The following is a 23818-nucleotide window of genomic DNA, read 5'->3' on the forward strand; positions in this document are numbered from 1 at the left end:
GACTTACTTAAAGATCTCTGAAAGCTGGGCTCTTCTCACTAAACCTCACTCCATGCAGGTCATGGCACCAATTCACTAAACCCACTCTGAGCAGGATTTAAACTGGTGTTTTTTTGTGGGGGAGCTGAGCACACTAAACAAGGACTGATGAGCTTATTTCACTTGTCACCAGTGCTTGATCAAAAACATATTTATTGTTGAGTGTAGATGGTCATGTAGCCAAATACACTCAAAGAAAGACCACATTTTCTCTGCCTACAGACAGTTGTGAAAGCACACCAAAACAAGATATTCATACTTTACAGGATTGTACCGAAACAGAAATATTTGATCAAAACTGGAGTTCATGTCCTCTTCTTTTTAATTTGCTTGCTTTCCTGATCACTCATAAAACACATATAACTACAGGGTTAGTTCATTCTTTGCGTGCATCACAGTGTGTTATGGGCAAAACAAATAAGAGAGAAATCTTAGCAGTTATACACAAGAAATGCATTTGAACATGTTAATATTAGGTGAAAATGGTTATGTCTAGGTAAACCACTTGTTATCTGATCACTAAAAACATGTTAATATCAGCTAGGAACTCAGGAACATCTTGACAAACTTGGCAGACGAGCATTACTCATGCAATTCATCAATTTTAAATACAATTACAGCAGGAGTCAGTGTGAGGGTTAAAGGGTTAAATCAGAGATGTCCAAACTAGGGCCTGTGGGCCAAAGTTGGCCCTTGGCAACCTTTGATTTGGCCCACCATCCCATATGAGAAGAGAGTGAGAATGATGTGGAGGGTTGGGGTGAATGCTTTTAACAAAGATCGTAATTTCTAATTTTAACAGAACGCTTTCTGTTTGTTTTATTGATGAGCTACAAAAAAGCTAACTGAAAATACGTTTAAACAATGTAAATTAATCGAATTTTATATATATATTAAATATAAATAGTCACTCAGTGGATAGAGGACAATGCAGAACACATTGGCAAGCAAATCAAGGCAAAAAAACAGGTGCAACTTGCCTAGTGTAACGCCATTCTGTTATAAATGGCATTGTTTTTTACTTTAATAAGTTCATTCTAAAATGTAAAAATATACTCTGCATTAGTTAATATAAAGCAATGTTTTTTTTTTAAATGACCTATGGCAACTTTAATGTAGTAAAGTTTGGTATATTTACCTTTTGGCCCATCACCCTTAGTCAAGACTGGTTTTTGGCCTTCATAAGAAAAGGTTTGGGCACCCTTGGGTTAAAGAGATGTAATCGTTAAACACGCTCGAAAAACCACCAAAAATGTAAAAAGTCTATGCTTTAAAAGTCTACTTTTGACTTATAAATAAAATGTTCGTTGAAACAGTGTACCTGAATTATTACATTATTATGTTTTAAACATTATTAAATAGTGATATAAGTCATAAAGTGGCAATAATATTGTTTATCGCAAGTCACTTGAGTGCAATATACCGCCCAGCAAAATATGGATATCGTGACAGCCCTAGTAACCACTGACTTCCATCAGATTAGTTTTTCCTACTCCTTCAAGACCAACTTCTTCTCCTTCTTCAAGACATAATATTTTGTGTTCAACTGAATAAAGAAACCTATAAAGGTTAGAATCCACTTGAGTGTGTGTAAATAGTGAGTACATTTTCATTTTTGGGTGAACAATCCCTTTTATAAGGGGTAATAAGGTCCAGTGTTTTTCAGGACACCGCTGCATTTCATAAAATGGACAAAAAGAATCTTTAAAATATATTCCTGGTTTAAAAAAACAAAGAGCATCAGATGTTTGAAACAACATGAATGTGAGAGATGATGACAGAATGAACTGTCCATTTTATAGGGCTGAAATAATAATTTAATTTCATAATTATACCCCAGCTCCCTTGATTTTGTATTATTTGTTATCTGAAAAGTGTACAACAAGGCTTTGGTGTTGTCTCCTTGCCTCTAATATGCTAAATCAATTTGTTTGTAATGGAGGAAATGGCTGCACCAAGCCCCATTACATTCAGACACAATGGCTCTATATTAGACTGCTACCTGCTAGATGTGAGAAATAAAAACAAAACCGCAGTCAAAACACTTCAAGAAACTGGTTGACACTGGCAGGGCTTCTTGAGATGTTTGGCAAGTTTTTTTTTCCTTTGCACCTCCCAAAAAAGAAAAAAAAGAATGAAAGGAAAACCCTCTCCAGTTCAGTCTGAGAACAAATCCAGTCCCGGGGTCACTGCCGTTGGAAGGATTAATTGGAGTATGCTCAAGAATCCTATTAAAATAAACATTAAAAATGGTACCGATTTCTATTCTGGGTAGGAAAGAATGTCCCTCCACTGACAGATTATCCTGCTGTTCTGTGACTCTCTGTGGCACTGGGCTTGATTGAAGCACTTTTAACAGAAACTTCAAAGCAGGAAGGATGTGTTGCTAGTCACACGATTCAAAGGGATTAGCCCGAGTGTCGCTCGTGGGATAATGAAAAATGAAATATCTTGCCCACCACAGCCTGTTGCTATGGATTTATTAAATACTGTATAGAATCTCGGAAGATTTCAGCTTGTGGTCATCTTTTGTCTGAAAACTGGTGAAAAGTTTGCATATAAATTCATTAAACATATCTCTTTTTTGTTGATATATAGAGACACAGCTGTACTAACTTCATGTTCAGGTCAGTCTTGCTGAACATAATGAGCAAAAAAGGCCTAAAGTTGCACAGCAGGATGACTATAAGGGCCATTCATACAAATGTAAAAATATGAGACACAGGGCAGTGAGATGGAAAAAACTGTCTTGAGGCACTTTAAGCATAGCTTGAAGTTAAGCATAACTTGAGCATCACAACTTGGGGATGTTGTCTCATGCAGGAGATGTTAAAGCACAATGCTCACAGTCAGAGACGTCTATCTTGTATATTTTTACACAGAAATGCAGCACAGTGGAATACAGTGGCATATTCCAAACAGTCACTTGTGCTTTAAAATATTATTGCTATAAAAAAAATGAGGAAAAAAAAAGTCAGCGCTGATCTCCTTGACTCTCTCTCACCTACTTTGCTTTCATTATAACAAAAAAAAAACAGCAAAAATAAATGTTTTTTTTAATTAATAAAAGAGAAAATATATTTAAACCCAAAACAATGTAAAAACATCATAATGGACCTCATTAAAACTAACTTATTATATTGAATTATTAAAAGAAATAAACAATAATACATCAATACATCTTTTTCACAGTGATTAAATGGGTAACCCAGAAAAATATTAGGGATGTAACGATTCCCCATAAGCCGGTTGAAAATTGATTGAAATATGTGAAGATTTAAAGCGGTAGAAATGTTCAATGAATCATGATACATGTTTTGTACAGAGAGGGCGCTGTGTATACAGGCGCAAACTCACTTTCCCTGCACATCAGCGGCGAGAAAGAGGTGGGGCAGCAGAATAAAATGACAGTGGTGAAGTAAATACTCCAAAAAGACGTTTACTTCCACTAGCAGAACAACGAATATGATGAAGCACAGTGAAAAACTACCGTCAAAGACGTCTATAAGAAAAAAGCTATTAATAGGCCAAACCATGCGGAGCGGAGGATTGGCAGCTTCGGTTGCTCTGACTAGTGCTACGGAGATCACCCGGCGCATCAGTGTTTTCATAGCGAAAGAGTGAAGATGTTTTTCAGACTGAAAAAGAAAGCTGTGCTGTTACAGAACCAGGTATTAAGAGTTCCGTTTTTTACCCTCTCTTTTTCAGTTTTGTTTATGCATCTTTTAATAATTTGTTTATTATATCATATATTATGTATTATAATCAGTATTTTATGCCAGTGGCCAGCCCATTGGAGCAGAGGGCCAACTGACCACCTCTGTACACACTGCTTTAGTTTAGGAAAGGCTTTCCTCTCCACACCAGCCATCTCAGTCCTCAGTGAAAGAGTTTTTCCATCAGCAGGGGACATTGTAAATGTGCAAAGATCTCAGCTTATGCCAGAAAACATAGATATTCTGATATTTCTTTTTAAAAATGTAAAATCCCAGCACAGTCACAGTTTTAGTTTGTTTATTTTAAAGAGTCTTCATTAATTTGTGTTATTTACTTTTTTTAATTTGGATTTTGTTTTAAAATTCCAATTTAATTATTGCAAAAAAGATTTTATTTTGTAAAAAAAATTGTGCAGCATTTAAGAAAAAATGAAAGTGCTCTTCACCTTAAATTTGTCTCAAATCATTTTGTTAAAAACTTCACAAATCATGAATCGTGAGATTAGTATCGTGAATCGTATCGCATCGTGAGTCAGGTGAATCTTTACATCCCTAGAAAACACGACTGAATCAAAAATCTTTTGAATGACCGCTACTCCCAAGAAGGGAGAAAAACATAAGCAATCATGATCTAACTATTTAGACGTGAAGAAAACAAATCATTTCAAAACTATAAAGCCGTTAAAAGTAATGTATCTCATTGTATTTATTGTGGCATGAAAAAATGGCTGCTATTCTGGAAATCCTTATTGTTTTGTTATATTTTGTGTTATCTTATCCGAATGTAACAAAGAGATGCTGCATACGTGGGAAACAAGGTCAAGCAACACTTGATGTGGTTTGTATTAGTTTGCTTTGACAAGGCCTGTGAGAACTGTCTTCTTTAAGGAAAAGCAATTACAATGTGCGCTGATATATCTGCATTGGAACCATCAGCTGCAGATCTTAATAATTCACTCAGAGTGATAATCAATTTCATGCCCCATTACCCAGCATGCATTAATGCCATCTCACCGTGCATTTGACTCTGATGATGGTTAGTGAGTATTTCTCATGGCTATACAGTAACAGTGTTTACATAAACAATGTGCAAATTAGACGTTTCTGAAATACTCCAACCAGCCTGTCTGGGACCAAATCTGAGACACAAACAACATGGAAGCGAGCAGAGAAGAACTGGTTACAACTCATTTTAAGTACTGGTGAAAAAAATTTATTTCAAATGTAATTCACCATGGACCACAGCACACTTTAAGCTATACTTTGTTGTAGGGATAAAAGAGATGGTAAGGGAATGGTGGGATGAAGAGGAAAGGGAAGTAAGAGAATAAACGGTAAACAGGTAGGTTGATCGGGCATCCTATGATGATGCCCAGAGGCTCAGAGTGGGGGTACCGTCTCTGTTATTCCTCTGTATATGACCCCTGATTCAACCTAGGAGCGAAGAGAGGGTTATAAGGATTGTTAATGGGAAGAAAGGAAATAGAGGGAGGGAGGGAGGGTGGGTTCAAGAAAACGAGAAGAACAATGCTAGAGACTTAATCTTCATTACTAGCTCCTCCAGGAGTGCAATGGGTCACGATTTACTTTAAGGTACAATTTCGGCTAATTATAAACCATGAACTATGACTTTTACCTCAATGTTGGCCCGTTTCCACTGAGTGCTATGGTACGGTTCTGTTAGGTACGCTTTTATGGCTGTTTGCACTGTCAAAAGGAACCTAAAAGCAAACCGTACCGTACCACTTTTTGGGTACCCTTTCGGAAGGGTACCCAGCACAACAAAAGGGTGCCAAAAGGTGGAGCTAGATGCGCAACTGAACACTATTGGTTTACAAAGATACGTCACTCACTCGTGCAACAAGCTAGAATGAAAACAAAAAAGCCTCCATTTTTAATACACAACTGAGACATTACACCTTAATAATACATACATATAATAATGAGCTATGGTTGACCCGAGCTCAAACAAACCTTGTCACAATCTTGATGAACATCCACAAAGCCAAGAAGAAGAGCTGAACTACTCTGTGCTCCGTAGTTGATTACAAGGCTGTCTAAAGCAAGAGCGGTTTCACTTTCTCGCTTGTGCTCGCCGCGCAAAGGCAAAAAACAAAGGAGCAAATGGTTGTTTCAGCAACCTAAAACATGAACAAACTGCCATGTTAAACTATTATCATTGCCTTTTGGACTATTATGAACAGAGAATGATGGAATTACTTTTTAACAGAGGTTACATGTGCTGGTAAATTAAAGATACAGATGAGAGGTTTGCACTGACTGGGCTATATGGGCTATATAGGCTATATTCAGACGTAACAGGCTATTTCGCACTGTCATTGATCTGCAGTTCTAATCAAATCATGTTCATAGAAAGGCTAGAAACGAACATCTATACACAAGTATTTATGTGTATAAAGCAATTGTTTTGTGAGAAGTGCTTCTCATATGATATGTGAACGACCCCTACAGCTTTAATTTGACATTTTTTGAGAGAGAAAGACGTCAACTGAAACTTTCTGTCGTACACCCCCACCCACCAAATTGGTCCACTTTTGGCAATGGAAACGCAAGCCTAATAAAGGTGACCCGTACTGACTTGTACCGTCCTGTAACACTCAGTGGAAACAGGCCATAAGCTCCTAATTTTCTGCTTATTAATAATTATTAAGGTAGAAATCAGGTATTCAGTATGTAGAATAAGATTGTGCATAAGCAATAATAAACAGCAAATATCTAAATAATAGGCAGGTAATAAGCCACTATAGTTAGTAGTAAGAATATGTACTTAAGCTAAAGTGTTATTGATGGTTTAACCCAGTTTCTGTGTATTTTCAAAACAAAAATACAGAAATTGAAGAAAATAATGCCATACGTTTTGAGAAATCCCATCACAAAAGCAGTCATTTTTGGCAACAAATATCAAATAAACATCTCTGCAATATCCTGGAGAAATGGATCAAAGATTGCAGTTATTTTTACAATACTGTCTTACAGTGTAACAGATATGCCATCCAGATATGGCTCACACCTTTGTGTGTGCACTTTAAGCTTCGATTCAAACTTCTGTGTATGTATTTACTGCTTGAAACTCAAGATAGCATGCTTGCAAATTAGTTTGCAGTGAGAAAGACACACACATGATCACACTACATCTTATGACCGGGCCTGCATATTGTGTAAGCATCGCAGGTTATTACAGGAGTTTGACAAACTTGTTTTGACTGCTAGAATGAGATTAAAGCTCAGGTTGTGTGTGGAAACTCCCAGACTGGGTGCTGATGAACATTTAGTTCGGACCACACACACACAGAGTTTCAACAGGCCAACAACACTGCCTGAGTAAGAGGATTTCCCTCAAAACAAAAGCACACTCGCTCTCTTTTCTTCTTCAGCTGTAGTTCTGTTCAGACCAGAGATGCTTTCTTCCCTCTCTAGAGGTTACTTAAGGTCAGCATGTGGTTGTTCTTGTTCAGAATGTTCAGTTTTATGATGTGTCAGGGACAGTGTGATCAGTAAACATGAATACAAAGTTTCAAAAACAAATCGCTTCTTACATTTACTACTGTTACTCAGAAAGAGCATTGTTTTGGATAGCTCCGAAATCCTGAATTCTGGTTCTGCTTTGTAACTTTGATTGATTCAGATCCAAAAAGAAAATGTTAATTAATTAAACCTTATTTCCTTTCTACCGCATGACTATACCATAAAGACCAAATCTAAAGACACAAATCAAAAAGTTTTGACATATTTAGTGACAAAACACAAAGGAGATCAAAAACTATGCAATATATTGGAAATATATTTGCTTGGTGTATATTTTTTATCAGTTGTAAAGAGCTTAAAGAAGATGAAACAGGAATCCCTTACACGCACTGTACACTGTACTGAACTAGAATGGGCAAAATCATGATTATGATGAGAAAAATAGGTATGCTTGAACAGTTTATCTCTGTTCTTCAGATATCAAATCCAGTTTTTAGTTTGTTCAGACACCCATGACCCATTTTCATAATCATAATCAGTCAAACCATACCACCACATTGATTCAACCCAGGCTTATTATGGATACATACCCCTGTATACATTTCTGTATACTTACAAATATGTCTAAGGAGGTATGTTTCTTGCAGTTTTTGTTTATGCAAATTCGCCTGAGGCCACTGTGTACGCTTTTTCAGATCTCAAATTTCTCTCGCGAGTGTCATTCGCGGCTGCTCTTCTCGCTTAAATCCATTAGAGGCCGCTGTCAACTAACTGACTGACTGACCGACTAATCAACCAATCCCCACACCAGTTGTTGGGGATTGTTGTTCATTGTTAAGCTACAAAAATCTGAAATTGAATGTTTCAGTTTAAATGGTGTAAATGAATCATATTTAGTTTAAAATGTACATATGACGAGAGTATTCAGCATTGAACTCCACTGTGTTAAAAATGTGATTGTTTTTGTTTTTATGGCAACAATTTATAATTAAAGTTATATTACATTAGTTAATATGATTCAAAGTAATGTTTTTAATTCATTTTTAATATTGACATAGAAATTAGGAAATTACCCATGGCAACTTTTAATGTAAAGCAGTCTGGTATATTTATCTTCAGCCCACAGCTATCAATCATATTTGGTTTTTGGCCCTTCATACGAAAAAGTTTGGGCACCCCTGCTTTACAGAATGTTCTGAAATGTCCCTTTGTATATTGGTTTTAGTATGATACAATAGCAATGTTTCCACCCACCTATTTTAATGTGCATGTTGGATATACACATTAAAAAAAAACGTATGGGTAGGACAAACTTTTTGTTCGATGAGAGAAAATGCACATAAACTACGATGGAAACACATTTAGCCAATAAATTCCAGCATGTGCATTTGGTCATTTTTAAATGCCTTAGCCAAAGTCCATCATTGATGTGGTTCGTTATCATTACCTTCACAACAGTCTTGAGCAGTGGTGCTCCCAAAGAGCATCTCATGCCTCCATAAGCCACTGTGCATTCATTGCACTTTGTCTTAATCTTCTGAGGCGCAAGTATTTTCTTATATAAGAAAAACGTTCTACAGTTGGCTTCTCCTCATGCAGTAAATTCTATTTTTCTTACTGATATTTGGCGCAGGTTTATCAGGAAAAGACTATTTAGTTCTTTTAGACTCATTGGATTGGATTTATTCATTAATGTTTTATCGATATTCCAGTTTTGCTTATAAATCAACAGTAATTCACATCTTCAAATGGAAACAGCTAATGGAAACAGCTAATGATGCAGTTACAAATCGACAGTGGAACAAACTGAACAGATACACAATTTTGTATACCATATTAATCAGAATTTTTACAGAATTACCTGAAAAAACAGCCCGATCTCACGAGAAAACATAAGTATTTTACGTTTTGTCCGATTAGTAGCTAGAGTTCAGTCATACGAAAATGTACGATTTTAAAAAAGAGGCGTGGCATCCAACCCCACCCCTAAACCCAACCGTCATTGGGTGATGAGCAAATCGTACTAAATTGTATGAATTAGATTGTACGAATTCACACGAATTAGCCACTAAATCAAAAAGTTACGAATTACTGTGAGATTGCGTTGGAAAAACACATCTCCTTCTGTACAGCAGCACTGGCAAGTGTATTTCACAAGACAGGTCTATAGCCTTTAGGTCTATATTGGATTCTTGCTGACCCTCCCCCATTCCCACTTGAACTGTAGCCTGGTTCACCGTCAGGATGAGCGATCTGTCAGAGTTATGTCCAGTGTTAATCATCACACACGTGACCACATTGAGAGAGAGATCTAACAGATTGGATTTCTCACCATGAGACCTGCTTCCACAGTGATTCCTGCACTGACGGGATGAGAACTCATTCTCCATAATCCAATGTCCATCTATCAATCTCTACTATCACTAATGCAGGAGGGCCTTGAGCGTCTTCTTGTACCCATCGGTTGAACAGTTTGCTGCACATGAGGTTAGCTACAAGAACACTTATTTCCCTCTAAATATTTCAGGCAGTGGACACATGGACACAGCACCGTCGAGCTCTCTGTTGTCATTCAGCTCAGTCACACGTGAGGAGAGAGACTGGTATGCTGGAATGCATTCAGATTCAACACTTCTGAACATACAGCTTGATCAATGAATAAAGCAACACTCTTGAAAATAAAGGTTCTCAAAATCAATGATTACTGGCATTGATCATTCCATGAACAAGCTATGGAACCTTTTCATTCCACAAAAGGATTTTAGATTGTTAAGTTTTTGCTAATTATTTTGTTAACGTTTTTTTTTTTATATATAGATATTCTATGGCATCAATGCTATTTTGAAGATACTTCAAAGTGGAGTGTGTGTGTATATATATATATATATATATATATATATATATATATATATATATATATATATATATATATATATATATATATTCCATTGTCATTTAATATGGCAGAGCATTAAAACAATTGATAAACTAAGGGGGTAGTTCAATCAAGAATGAAATGTTCTTTATTAGGATTAATGGTTAGTTTAAGATCACAGAAATAGTTTCTTAAAGAACTGTTTACTGGAAGGGTCTTGGGGGTAATCAAGAATCCTTCTTCTTTGGTATCATTGCAAAAACATACCCTGGGAACCTTTATTATTAAGTGTGAATATTGTATAACTTTGTTTTTTCATACCAGAATAGAAAAAAAAAAAAAAACATGCCTAAAAATGTGTATGCATGATTGCCATCACGGGACAGTGTGGAGGAGAGAGAGAGAGAGGTGAGGTAAAATGGCGAGTCGTGCACCAAGTGACCTGGTCTCGAAAAAGAACACAACCTCTTCAGTTTGGCAATATTATGGGTTTCGACCAAACGAGAAGGGAGACGTGGTAAATACGAACTAGAGGTCTGCATTCCCGCTGCTATACCGCGGGACCTGACCAGATTTCTTGCGGTGTGGGAATAAATTTCAGATTTAAAGCGCTGAAGTGGTCGGTAACTCTGGTGTAATTTGAACGGGATCGGGCATTTTTTTTTAATTATGCACGGTAATACCGTATACCGAGGTAAAATAGGGAGGAGGTTTGACGGTATCAAAATTTGGATACCGCCCAAGCTTAGTGTGCATGTTTTATGTTTCTGGGTGAGTCAGAGTGAACTGTGTCATGGGTTCAGTTTAATGAACACACAATGACAAGTCAAAAATAAAAATAAAAATGTAGGTTTGTTTTTCACCAAACACTCTAAACACATGGTGTTGCCTGTGGCCATTTGATGAGTAAATAATGACAGACTTTTTTATTTTGAATATTTTCAATGCAAAAATCGGTAACACTTTGGTACCATTTAGGACCAATTCTTACTATTATCTATAGTGGCTCGTTGCCTGCCTATTGTTAAGATATTGGCAGTTTACTAGTACTTACTGCATGATCTTATTCTACATCCCTAATCCTACTCAATACCTAATTTCTACATTAAAATTTATAAACACGCAGCAAGTTAGGAGCTCATAAATTAAATGCAACTTTAATTAAACCATTAAAAAATAAAGCCTTTGTTTGTTAACTTTTAGGTTTAACTTCAAGCAGGATTTTTAGAATATTTAGAACTGAATAATTTCAATCACTTACCAGTTTAAGAACATGGTTTAAAATTTGTCTCATCAATTGATTGCTTTATTGCCAGGATCTGCATTATCATTTTGTCTTTGTTATTCCTTTACAACATCAAAAAGTAAAGCATTTGCCATCAAATCTTTTTTATTATTATTTACAGCAAATGCCATGATTATGAAGCATTCTGAAGTCTTTTTTTCATAGCATGCTGAGAAAGAGTCATCTTAGCATTTGAACATAATGCTTCCTGCAACCACAAATGACATTAGTGCTAATAGGCTAATTTCCTCATTCCATTTTCTCTACGGAGATATTTTGATGTAGCAGTTTTTGCACTGCAAATGTGAGGAGCCTTATAAAGCAAGTTAGATTGGTAAAATATTGTACTACTTAAAGACAGGCATCTTGTTTTCTATAAGATAGAACTGAGACAAAGATGAAAGGGAGGCTTTTGACCGAAGACTTGCTCATCTCTGTAAACGGCAACCCCTCTTGACATGCACTTTGATTTCATTTTCTGTCCGGTGTCTCATTTCCATGTCATTCCCCTGTGATTTTCAGTGACAGAGAACGGACTGTCTGCCCACAAACACTCAAAGTCACAGACCCGTGCTGATGCTGATGCACTTTACTATGAAACCTTTGGTCAAAGCCTGAAAATGAAAGGTTGCACACTACAGAAAGTCTTAATAATAGAGCTGTGATTGCAGGGAATTTGAGGAAAACAAGCTATAAATGATGGACTTCTGACAGCTTTACAGCATTTTCCATTTCAGTAAAACTCCCAAACCTCCCAGCCATTGAAACGACACACTGGAGCACAGGAAGAGACACCTGGATCCCTTTCCCTCCCAGACTGATAAAAGCACAACCTCTCCCAGGATTCCCACACCAATAAAGCTCCTAAAAAGTATGATGATGCAACCATTGATGGACGGGTTAGAAATTAACATGTGATTTGTTTATTTCGCATTACCTTTCATAGGTTTTGCCACACTGTGCTGCAGTTTGACATGAAATGTTTTTTTTTTCTAAATGTGATGCAGGTATAGTTTTGTTTTTAAATTATTATTAATATTCATTCTTTCATTCATTTTCTTTTCGGCTTAGTCCCGTATTAAATTAATTGTAATATTAATTCATTAAAAAAATATATTTTATAATTGTTATACTTTATTTGTTTTTATTAGTATTTAGTTGCTATATTATATATTTTTTATTTTAATTGTTATATTAATTTATTTTTAATTAGTACATTTTATAATTGTTATTTTTATTAGTTTTTATTAGTATTTAATTGTTATATTATATATTTTTATTCTAACTGTTATATTAATTTATTTTGTTTATTTATATTTTAGAATTGTAATTTTTTTATTAGTTTTTATTTATTTTAAATTTTAATTATATTATATATTTTTTATTTTAATTGTTATATGATTGTTATATTAATATATTTTTAATTTTATAATTGTTTTTTTTATTATTAATAATACAACTAATAATTAAAATATGTATTACATTTTATTTTATTAATTTACCTTTCATTTAATTAATTTGTTAAATATTTAATTTAATTTTTTATATTTTCTTTTATTGAATGATTTTAATTTAACCATTACTTTAAATACACAATTAGTAGTTTAAAATATAGTATTTATTATTTGGTATTTGCACTAGCATTTATTAGTCATGTCTGTCAAATTTTTTGATATATAAGCAATTTTTACACTGCATCAAAAATAAGTATAAAGAATGTATGACAGTCATTATTTTTGGTTAAGAACAAAGAACACACTTTTCATCTTCATCTTTTCATCAAATACTGAAATAAGCACACTTTTCAAACAAAATCGAAATAGCCAAGCACCACCCAGACAACTGATTCCCTTAACTTTCAACTATCTAAACCGGCCAACACCAAACAAGCACAAAATGCAGCAATTGCCATCTCTTCCTACCTGTTTTGAATTTCTCCACATGTCTAAAGTGCCAGATGGACTTTACTCTGCCTGTGCGGAGACTGCTGCTCAGGTTGGCCTGGCTTTTCTTCTTGCTGTTCGAGTTCCCCATGCTTAAGATCTCAAATCCCACCAGCTAGACTCCACAAAGCCACCGGAGAGCCACATAGGGACCCTAGTTTCCCCCAATCTCTGCTCCAGAAGCCTGTATATTCCCGTTCAGTGCTCCAGCTGCCGCAGCAGGGACAGAGATGTCCCGCTCTCTGCTGTATGTGTGTGTGCGTGCATATGTGTGTGTGTGTGTGTGTATGGGATCCTCCCTCCTCGCCTCTGTTATTCAGACCACAGTATAGCTCTCAGCAATGATCAGTCTCTGCTCACTCCAGCCATTGTAAATGTGCAATTTACTTTCCAACGTTAAATAAAATGCTATTCAAATATCGCTAATTGTCAATTTAATTGTAGTGTATTCATGATGAATACTAAATAAGCAAACTAAAACTCACGATTATAACTATATACATTAGGTGGCGCTATGGAGCGTGTGGTGGAAAGAGGTTTACTGTATTTGAAGTGCAAGCCTGGAATTACTTTCATAAGAATTATAATCGTCGTGCCTAAACAAGGCGTGAGCATGATTAGCTGAATAATCGATCTGCAATTATTATTTGAATAATAAAAACACTATTTGAATCCAGCTAAATTTTACTTCGCTGATGGTAAATGGAGTGAATCAATGATGGATAGTCGAATAGTTGAGTATTTGATCTGAATACTAAATAAATACCATTATTTAAATTTTGCTAAATGTAAGCCAAAGATGGAGTTTGTTGGTCATATATGCAGTCAATCCTATATAAATATGCATTAGGTGGAGCTGTGGAGCATGCAGTGGAAACAGAAAAGGCGTGGTCACGCTAGAGTCCAAGTTTATGCACAAACTGGAATATCGCATAAAAGACATGCAAATAAAGCACCGTTTCCATCTAATGAGTCAAAGAGAACAAAATCGTCACATCCTGATTAACTGGCGCCAAATTTTAAAAGTAAAAACGTCATTTGCTGCGGTAGGAGAAGCTGCGTGAATCTTTTCTATATTTAATAAATCAATTACAACTCAGAAGACAATGCTGACACGCAATGAACGTGTGGTGGCGTTTAAAGGCGTGGGACTTGTTAGATAATGTTATAATATAATAACACTGATACTAAAATGATTATGGCATTTTAGAATGACCAAAACAACATTTCAGATGTTTTACTATGTGCTCAGCCTGCTGGTTTTTCCATTCACACACATTTTTATCAGTACATGATCTCTTATAACATAATCACATGACTTTCCTATTGCGCATACTGGAATTTGTGCGGTAAAAGTGTTTCCATCATAGTTTATGCGCATTTGTTTTTATCGAATAAGTTTATCCTACTCAATTATGCGCATTTTTAAAATGTATGCGAATATTGTCGTATCAACTTATTTCTTATGCCCATATCCAAAATGCACATGAAATAGGTGGAAGGAAACATTGCTATGGATAAAGCTATATTTTCAATTTATGCACAGAGAGGTAAGGTCCTGTCTGATGCAATCACATGATTTGATTTCGTACGTCGGAGTTCATCAAGCTTGAACTTTGCAATAATATGCTAAACTTGTGGGATGGGGTTTCATTTCTAATCTGCCGCATTCGCAATTTGGCATGCGTAGTGAATGGAAGTCAATGGAACGAAAAAAAGTGCAGTGAAAATGATAAACATGTTGTGCGTAAACTATGAGTATGCATGAAGAGTTAAATAATTGATTTGCAACAATTATTTAAATAATAAAAAAAAACTTTTATAAATTTTTTTTAAATGTCACTTTCTTGTCCGAAAAAACGTTTTGATAACTGCACTAGGCATGGGATGATCACCGTTTTAAAGGTATACCGCGGTTTGGAAAAGTCAAGGTTTTAAAACCGACAACATTTTCTGCTATACCGTTTCTATGGTATGTGGGTATGTGAGATTTTTTTTTATTTATGTTTTTTTTTAAAGATTTTTTTGACAAGAGCAGAAAAGATATCCAAAGATGCTATTTTAAATGGCAAAGAAATCAGTGTTTTTGAAACAAATAAAGTCAGCAGAAGTGAATAATTCATTTGAATTATTTAGCCTGACATGTTTACTGCTCCAAAATACTTTAAATGTTTCTCAAAATTAAAACATATTGTGTTCAAAGGGGAAAAGGGTTGTTTTTTTTTTACGCAGACATTTTAAATGAACATATTTTAGACCAGTAATCACAATATTGTCAAACCATGATTTTTTATCCAAGATTTTCATACTGTCAGAATCTTATCCTGGCCCATGCCTACTGCACTGTGTAAATGCTTTATGCATATGCTTATTCTTATGAATATAGCTTAATAAACATATTATGAAATGTTGTCAAAAATCACTTTTGATTAAAAACAGTGCCATTCTTTTTAAAACAAATTCAAAAAATAAATGAATATTTGAATATTATTGTTTATTAGCTTAAATATTCAATAATATTTGTTAAAAACAATGTTAAAAAAAATCCATAATATGTACTGTACTTGCCTCAGCTACTCGTGCTTGCATACACACATTAAAGTGCTCATGTACACGTAAGTGATGCAGTTTAACTCTCAGGATGCACATGTTTGAGTATGTTTGATATTGTCTCTTGCTTTGTCTTTTCTAGATCTGGCCTTAGGCAGTTCATACCTCTGTTTGCATGGTTGCCTGCTTTTATTTCCTCTGCCCTCATCCAGTAAATCCCAATGACTCCATCCAAGATATGTTTTCTTAAGCCTTGGGTGGGTGAATCTTATGAAAGCTGTTAAGAATTGTCAGGGAGGGGGAAATTATTCTGCAGAAAAGAAAACTAGGTTTATTTTTAGGACGCGTCCTAAGTTTTCTTGGATTCTTTCATTTTTTATGAACATTTAAGAACATGCTATAGCAGCTTAAAGAAAATTTGGAAATGGGAAACATTTTTGCATTTATTTGTTTTCTGTACTTTTTTTTTTAGTTTTGCTTTTAATAATGTTTTATTTTATTTTTAGATTTGAACAAAATTAATACACTTTTTATTTTACATTTAATTTACTTAATTTAATTCTATTTAATTATAAAATTAGTCATTTTACTTTAATTTCATTACATTAACTTAAGGTATTAAATGGAATTAAATGAAATTTAATATTTTTTATATTACTTTAATTTTAATTTATTCAATTACTATGATTGACTTTTTGATTAATTGCATAATTACAGTTATTTAACTGTACTTTTATTGTAATTACAGTTGTACTTTTTTGTAATTACAAAAATTTAGTTGTTAAATTTGTAAATAAATTGTAAATACAGTAATTTTGTTGTAATAAGATAATCATGAATAAATGTAATTAATGTAAGAAATTAAATGCACTAAATATAATTGAGTATCTGCATTTTGTTTAATTTACTTCTTAATTTAGTTTATTCAATTTCATTAAATTACTGTGATTAATTTATTGATTGATTGCATAATGACAATTATTTAACTGTACTTTTATTGTAATTACATTTTTACTTTATTTATTTGTAATTATAATAATTTAGTTGTTAAATTTGTAAATAAATTGCAAATATAATATTTTTATTGTAATAGTTTAATCTTAAACAAATGTAATGTATGAAATTAAATGCACCAAATTTAATTTAATATCTGCATTTTGTTTAATTTACTTCTTAATTTAGTTTATTCAATTTCATTCAATTACTGAGATTAATTTATTGACTGATTGCATAATGACAAAAATTTAACTGTACTTTTATTGTAATTACATTTTTACTTTATTTCATTGTTAAATTTGTAAATAAATTCTAAATATAATACTTTTATTGTAATAATTTAATCATAAATAAATGTAATTGATGTATGAAATATTCTAAATTTAATTGTATAAATATCTACATTTTGTTTAATTTACTTCTTAATTAAGTTTATTTAATTACATTACATTACTGTGGTTGGTTAATTGCTTGATTGATTGGCTGTTTAATTGCCTAATGGTAATTTGTGAAAAACATAATGTAAATCCTGTATATCACCCTCACGCACATTTCCCCAAACTGGACCGTCTCCGAATTTAAAAAAATTAGTGGCAAAATCATGTTATGCTGCATAAAATTCCAAACTGACATCTCTTAATACATTACTGCTAGGCATGAAATCCAAGACGACACCACACAAAAACAACTTATTATTCAACTGCTTCACAGTGCACATCTCAAACCCCATCCCATCTCAACCTCGAATATGCCAAAAACCTGCATATTTGATCCATCATTTTTTTCCACCAGCATTTCTTTCTTTGTCCTATTTCTGGTGCAGTCGTCTTCTAATGTTTCCCACTTTCCCTCCCTCCAGCTTACTACCTTTCACTCTTTCTCTCTATCAGGAAACCTAATATTTCATGATTCTCATCTATAGCAAGAAGTGCATGGAGGTCGAGCCTTCTCATTTATAGCTCCTAAACTCTGGAATAGCCTTCCTGATAACGTCCGAGGCTCAGACACACTCTCCCAATTCAAAACTAGATTAAAGACCTATCTGTTCAGTAAAGCATACACTTAGTGCATCACTTAGGGGGCTTCCACACAGGTTATGCATCTTGTTGATATACACTGTGAACATCAGCTACGCTAATTATTCTCTTTATTCTCTATTTTCACCTAGGGTTACTCTTCCCGAGGCCCTCAGACTATGCAGAGTCACTGATTCGATCCAAGACCAACGACGAGATGATCCCAAGGTTTCCATATCCTGGACCTGGCCGAATCCTGAGCAGCTACTGTGGTGGTCATGGAAGAGTGGAGAACATGAGACTGATTCCTGTGACGCTCCAGAGACAGACGAGTCTTCGCTGAGGCCAGCTTCCAGCCTCCGCCACTGAGACTGCAGCTCTGCACAAGACGTTTGGCCAGCGGAGAAATTAAAATGATCGTGCCCAACTGAGCCTGGTTTCTCTCAAGGTTTTTTTTCTTCACTTCCGCCATTTAGTGAAGTTTTTTTTCCCTCTCCGCTGTCGCCACTGGCTTGCATGGTTCAGGATCTGTAGAGCTGCGCATCGTTGGATTTGCCCTTCAATATTTGGACTCTCAGTAGTGATTATTAAACCACACTGAACTGAGCTAAACTGAACTGAACTTAAACACTACAAACTGAACTACACTGTTCCTATTTACTGTGACCTTTTATGTGAAGCTGCTTTGACACAATCTACATTGTATAAGCGCTATACAAATAAAGGTGAATTGAATTGAAAAAGTGCATTAACGGTGCACAGGATACACACTACGCAATGCAAAATAGAGCAAAAAAGATCATCTTAACTTCTGTTTCATGACAATTTTAAAATAGGAAAAGTGGATTCGGACAATGAACTTGGATCATTAAAATAGAGCCCATAATCTAACATGATATTGAATGGTTTGTGTTAATGCATGGTTTGACAGAAACGGTTGTGGTAGAGAATCAGCTCTGCTTTATTACATTTGCGAATAACAGAAGACGTACAGTAATATGGATGATGTTTGGAAAAGGTCAGTTGTGGAGAGAAATCTACTTTATGCAGAGAAGATCTGTTTGAAATCCAGAGCATAAGGCATGGATCTGTTTCGCAGAATTGAAATGGTCGTCATGGTCATTTTCTGTATCACGATTCAACTAAAAGTGTTCCCCGGCCAAGTTACAAGAGGATAACGTAATTCCCAGGATTCCTTTTTGTTTGCATGTGCTTTGGCTGAGGCCTCCTGCATTTTCTGTCTGTTTTAGATTAACAATGATTCACAAAGCTTTCAGTATTTATAAAGGCTGGGCAGTTGATTACAGTGAGAGGAGGATGAAGGAGGAGAATCAAGAGAACAGGAGGCCCGACTGGTACCTGGAAAAGGTCAACAACATTCCTGAGGCACTGAGTTTCCCTCCTAAAATCTCCAGTGGGCAGTGCTTTTCTTCTAGATCATTATGCAATGAAGAAATTAACATCTCAAAAGGTCATGTGAGTTTAGCTTCAGTTACAGCTATGTTGCACACAAATGTGAAATTTTCCGAAATATAAAAGGCTGCATCATATCCTAAAATAAAGACTAAATCATGCGTAAAGACTACTTACAGTAATTAATTAACATAGAATGAACATGTAAAGCTTTCCCAACACAATAACCATATTTTTTCAGTTTAATTCATACTGGTTGTTCATCACCTTCAAGCAATGTTGCTTAATAAAATAAAAAATAAAATGTATTTAATAAAATATTTTTTAAATTGTCTCTATTGTCTTGACTTAACATTTAAATAAACAAAAAGAAAATATAAAATAATATTTTTAATAATAAAAACATATATATATATAAAAATTATATATATATATATATATATATATATATATATATATATATATTTTTTTTTTTTTTATATAAATATTCTACATTTATATTTTGTATGTTCATAAAATAAAATAAACAAAATAAAAATTGTTTATAGTACATCAGGATTTCTGCAGGTTTCACTAAGGTAAATTTAAGACTTTTTAAGACATTTTTAAGACCATTACAAATAAATATTCAGACTCATACCAGGCTAAATGCTAAGGATTTTTTTAAATATCCCAGTTGGAAAAGATTTCCACTTGCCCTGTCAAACAATTATTATAATTTAATACATTTAATAATACAATAATAGCAATCCTACTAATACTACTTCTAATACTACTACTGCTAATAATAATAATAATAATCATAATAATAATATAAAAATATCAGGTCAGTGTACTTTAAAATTTAGTTTTATGGTACATAGAGTTAAAGATTTAACTTTTTTTTTTAAGTTAAAAGTTTTATTGAGATGGATTGTTGGTGATTGTATAGGTGTTGGCCAGATTGGGTAGCTATACATGAACAAGTAGATTTAAGTACAATTTGATTTAGTAGATTTAAGACTTTTTAAGGCCTAAAATTGAGTTTTTGAGATTTAAGACATCTTAAAACTTTTTAAGGCCCTGAAGACACTATATAAATGACTTGGTCCCAATCTCAATTATATCCCTCAGCCCTTCCCCCTAATGAGAATTGGGACACCCTTACCCCTTCACGTGAACGCACAAAACGAGGGGTAGGGGTCCCAATTCTCATTAGCGTGAAGGCGTAGCGCTGTTAGAAGAAGAGCAGGAAACTGAGATTTTTCAGCACTACACTCGAAAGCAAGGGGTACGAAAATTTTCCAGAATACACCAACTACAACGGCAGCATAGCTGCACACGGAAGTCAGGAGATGCACAAATTAGTATTTTTGTCATTATAATGAATTTTTACAACAAACAAGCATATGTTTTAATACATTAATAACAGCGTTCGTGTTTTACTGTCATGCTGTAAAAAAAGATTTAAAAGAAATGCAAAATTTTGCTATCTATAATCCATAATATTGACTCTTGTATAGAAGTCCCACAACATCCTTTCACATCTGACACTCAATGATAATGAAAAGTCTAGTGGCTGGGAATGAGCTTTTTACAGTTGTCTTATAGTGTTAATGTAGTTTTGAGAATGGCCATGGTATAAATAATGATTGCATGATATTGTTGCCTTCGATGATTTCCTGTAGATAAATAACATAAAATAACGCAACTTGAATAACTACAGCAGTCGCCATCGTCGATCTTATATGAAGTACGAGCTTGCGATGACATTTGATGAAGTATTCAAGTGGTTGTAGTGGTGTCCCATTTTTTAGGGGTTAAATTTGAAGCCCTTCCCCTTCATACTCTGTTTCAAGGGCCAAGGGGAAGAGGTAAGAATTAATCGGTAAAACTCCATTTGATAACCCCATTTTACACTTTAGTTTACTCCATATAGGCAACAACAACAACACGAACAACAAAAATAATAAAAATAAAATAAAATAAAAGGATTTATTTGGTAAATCTATAGGGTTTGTCCTCCATCATGATATTCACACTGAGAAATACTGCATGTGGAATGTTTTTTTTCTTCATTTTTTGCTGAACTGTCTCTTTAAATACACATGAAATGGCAGGTTTGACTGAGACAAGCGTATCATCAGTTTACAGACACTCAGTAGCAGTAGTCTGAACACCACAAGAAGCTTTCTGAGGACATCAATAGACTAATGGCTAATAATGCCTTACAAATCGATGTGGAGACTCACTCCAGCTCATCTGAATTCTGTAGATTTCTCCTGCTCTGTGAATGCGCTCGAGGACAGCGCTCTGCTATTTTAGAGGCTTGTGATCTAAAGAGAGGAATTTCAGCTGACAGAAATATAATGCCCTGAAGGTGTAGTGATATTACTGCTTTCCTACCTGCTGTTGCTTCATTCGTCGGCCCTAAAGTCTGTCAGTTGTTTTCATCTCAAGCATCAGCTTCTCCAGAAAAAAAAAAACCTTCTCTCAGCTAGAAACTTGCTTTTCTGCATCCTGTTTCATACACTAGGAATATACAAGAATACTGAAATACCTGGTTTATTTATAGGCATTTGTCAAAATCATACGTGACATATTTATTAAGACATGCGGGTGTATTGGAATCTATACTAGTAGTGTTGATTTAATATAACAGAGATACTATTATTTATTATTATTATTATTATCTGTAACAGATACATTTTGTTGTTCTTATTTTAATTTGAGATACATTTTGTTGTTGTATTGTGTTTTTGTTTGTGCTATTGTTTTTTATATATTTATTTTTTTCCAGTTGTAGTTTTTAGCACCATAATTTTGCTATTTCAATTTTCATTTAATTTGTTGACATTAGTTATCGCTAATGCGCTAATACAAGCCAATATTAACTAACAATGGCTACGTTACATGGACATCAGTAATCGAGTTATACCCCTTAATCTGAATAAGACAATAATACATTAAGGTGTTTACATGACCTGCTTTTTGAATGTTCCTTTCATAAGCCCCGTTTTACGTGTTATAGCATATAATTCGATTAATGTCATTGTGTCACCATGTTGTCCACTTTTCTTCTGGAGTTTTGTGTAATTTTGGGTGTTTCAATTTTTAATTTGTTGACTTTAACTGCAGTTTGGCATTTTCACTTTCATTCAGGAACATTTCATGCATGCCCCCCGTGACAAATGATGGATATGAGTAAGAACTGCTGGAAGAGTGTTGCTTAAATGGAATTTGAGACCGCATACCGAATGGGAAAAAAAACTAAGTATTTTGTGATGCAGGTGTCTGTGGTTCTTCACTGACTCAGTAGGTGCAGAGAAAAGTGTCAAACAGTCATGAGTTTATAGACTATCCTGTCGCAAAATTAGGTGAAAATCCTCCATGATGGTAATAGTTTGCACTTCAATAATGCGACTTAAATTGGCATACTCTACGTCTTAATCCAATTTCTGTTTAGTTCGATTATGACCTTAATCGGATTAAATTAATCAAAAATCGCTGTTTACATTGTAGACTTTTAATCAGAGTATTGTCATTAAAATCGGATTATAGGTGTCCATGTAAACTTACTCAAAGAGAAATTAATTTGTTACACTATTCATTAATCATTGTTAACATTACTTTTAAAAAATACAGCTGTTCTTTGTTAGCTGACGTTAGCTCAAGTCCATTAAATAATATTAAAAGTCACAAATTATGGTAGAAATAAATATTAACTAATAAGATTAGAAAATAAGACAATCTGCAGTTTCTAAGCTTAATTAATACCTTAATAGCTAATATAACATTGACATTTTTTATTCTATAAATTTTGGAATGCAGTTTTAACCTTCGCAACATAATCCTTCAATGAAATACTGGTCCACAACTTTGCACATTTTGTTATTGTTAAGTTATGAATTATATTCAACAAGTATTATTCTCAAATTCCACAACATTCTCAAATCAGTTTTTTTTCGTAATCTCATATGGCTACAAATATCTTAAATAAATAACAGATAATTAATAAATAACAAAATAACAGGCTGCTGCTCACTGATGTTTAGAGTTAGTCATACAGTTTAATTAGCAGTGTTCATGACTCCTGTTGTCAAGGTGAACTTTATTTTTCTTGCACCTCTAAAAATGTAACAGACCTCCATCTGTGCATGTGAGTAAGCATGTGAACAAATGTGAGAGCTCATAAGTAATAATAGACAAAATTTCACCTTTAGTCAACACACAGTGCATTTTTATTATATACTTTGTATTAAATATTGCCATGCCTGATTTGATTAACCTGATTTACTTCTTCCAAATTTCAAATAAAATAAAACAATATTTGTTTTATTCAAAAGTTGTTTTGTTTGTTTTTATATGCTGAAATTGTTGGTGGTTCATTCTGCTGTGGGGACCTCTGATAAATAAGGGACTAAGCTGAAGGAAAATGAATGAATGAATGAATGAATGAATGCTTGTTTGTTTGTTTGTTTTGAATAAAAAATGTTTTCACTTGTGATGATTGTCATTAT

The 23818-nt window shown here is 34.1% G+C and overlaps 1 protein-coding gene across 5 annotated transcripts in view; it reads right to left on the bottom strand.

The window, feature by feature from the left end:
- Positions 1 to 23818, bottom strand: part of LOC130247086 (uncharacterized protein KIAA1522 homolog) — a 64865-nt gene that overhangs the window by 26713 nt on the left and 14334 nt on the right. Inside the window, exon 1 of one of the 5 annotated variants that reach the window (XM_056480273.1) lies at positions 13324 to 13616. The exons of the other annotated variants lie outside the window; for them this stretch is intronic. Coding sequence (XP_056336248.1) covers positions 13324 to 13435 — 112 coding nt within the window. The 5' untranslated portion in view covers positions 13436 to 13616. Of the gene's footprint in view, positions 1 to 13323; positions 13617 to 23818 lie in introns of those variants that run through there. 5 annotated transcript variants of the gene reach the window in all.

The sequence above is a fragment of the Danio aesculapii genome, chromosome 19, assembly GCF_903798145.1.
Source record: "Danio aesculapii chromosome 19, fDanAes4.1, whole genome shotgun sequence".
Lineage (NCBI taxonomy): Eukaryota > Metazoa > Chordata > Actinopteri > Cypriniformes > Danionidae > Danio > Danio aesculapii.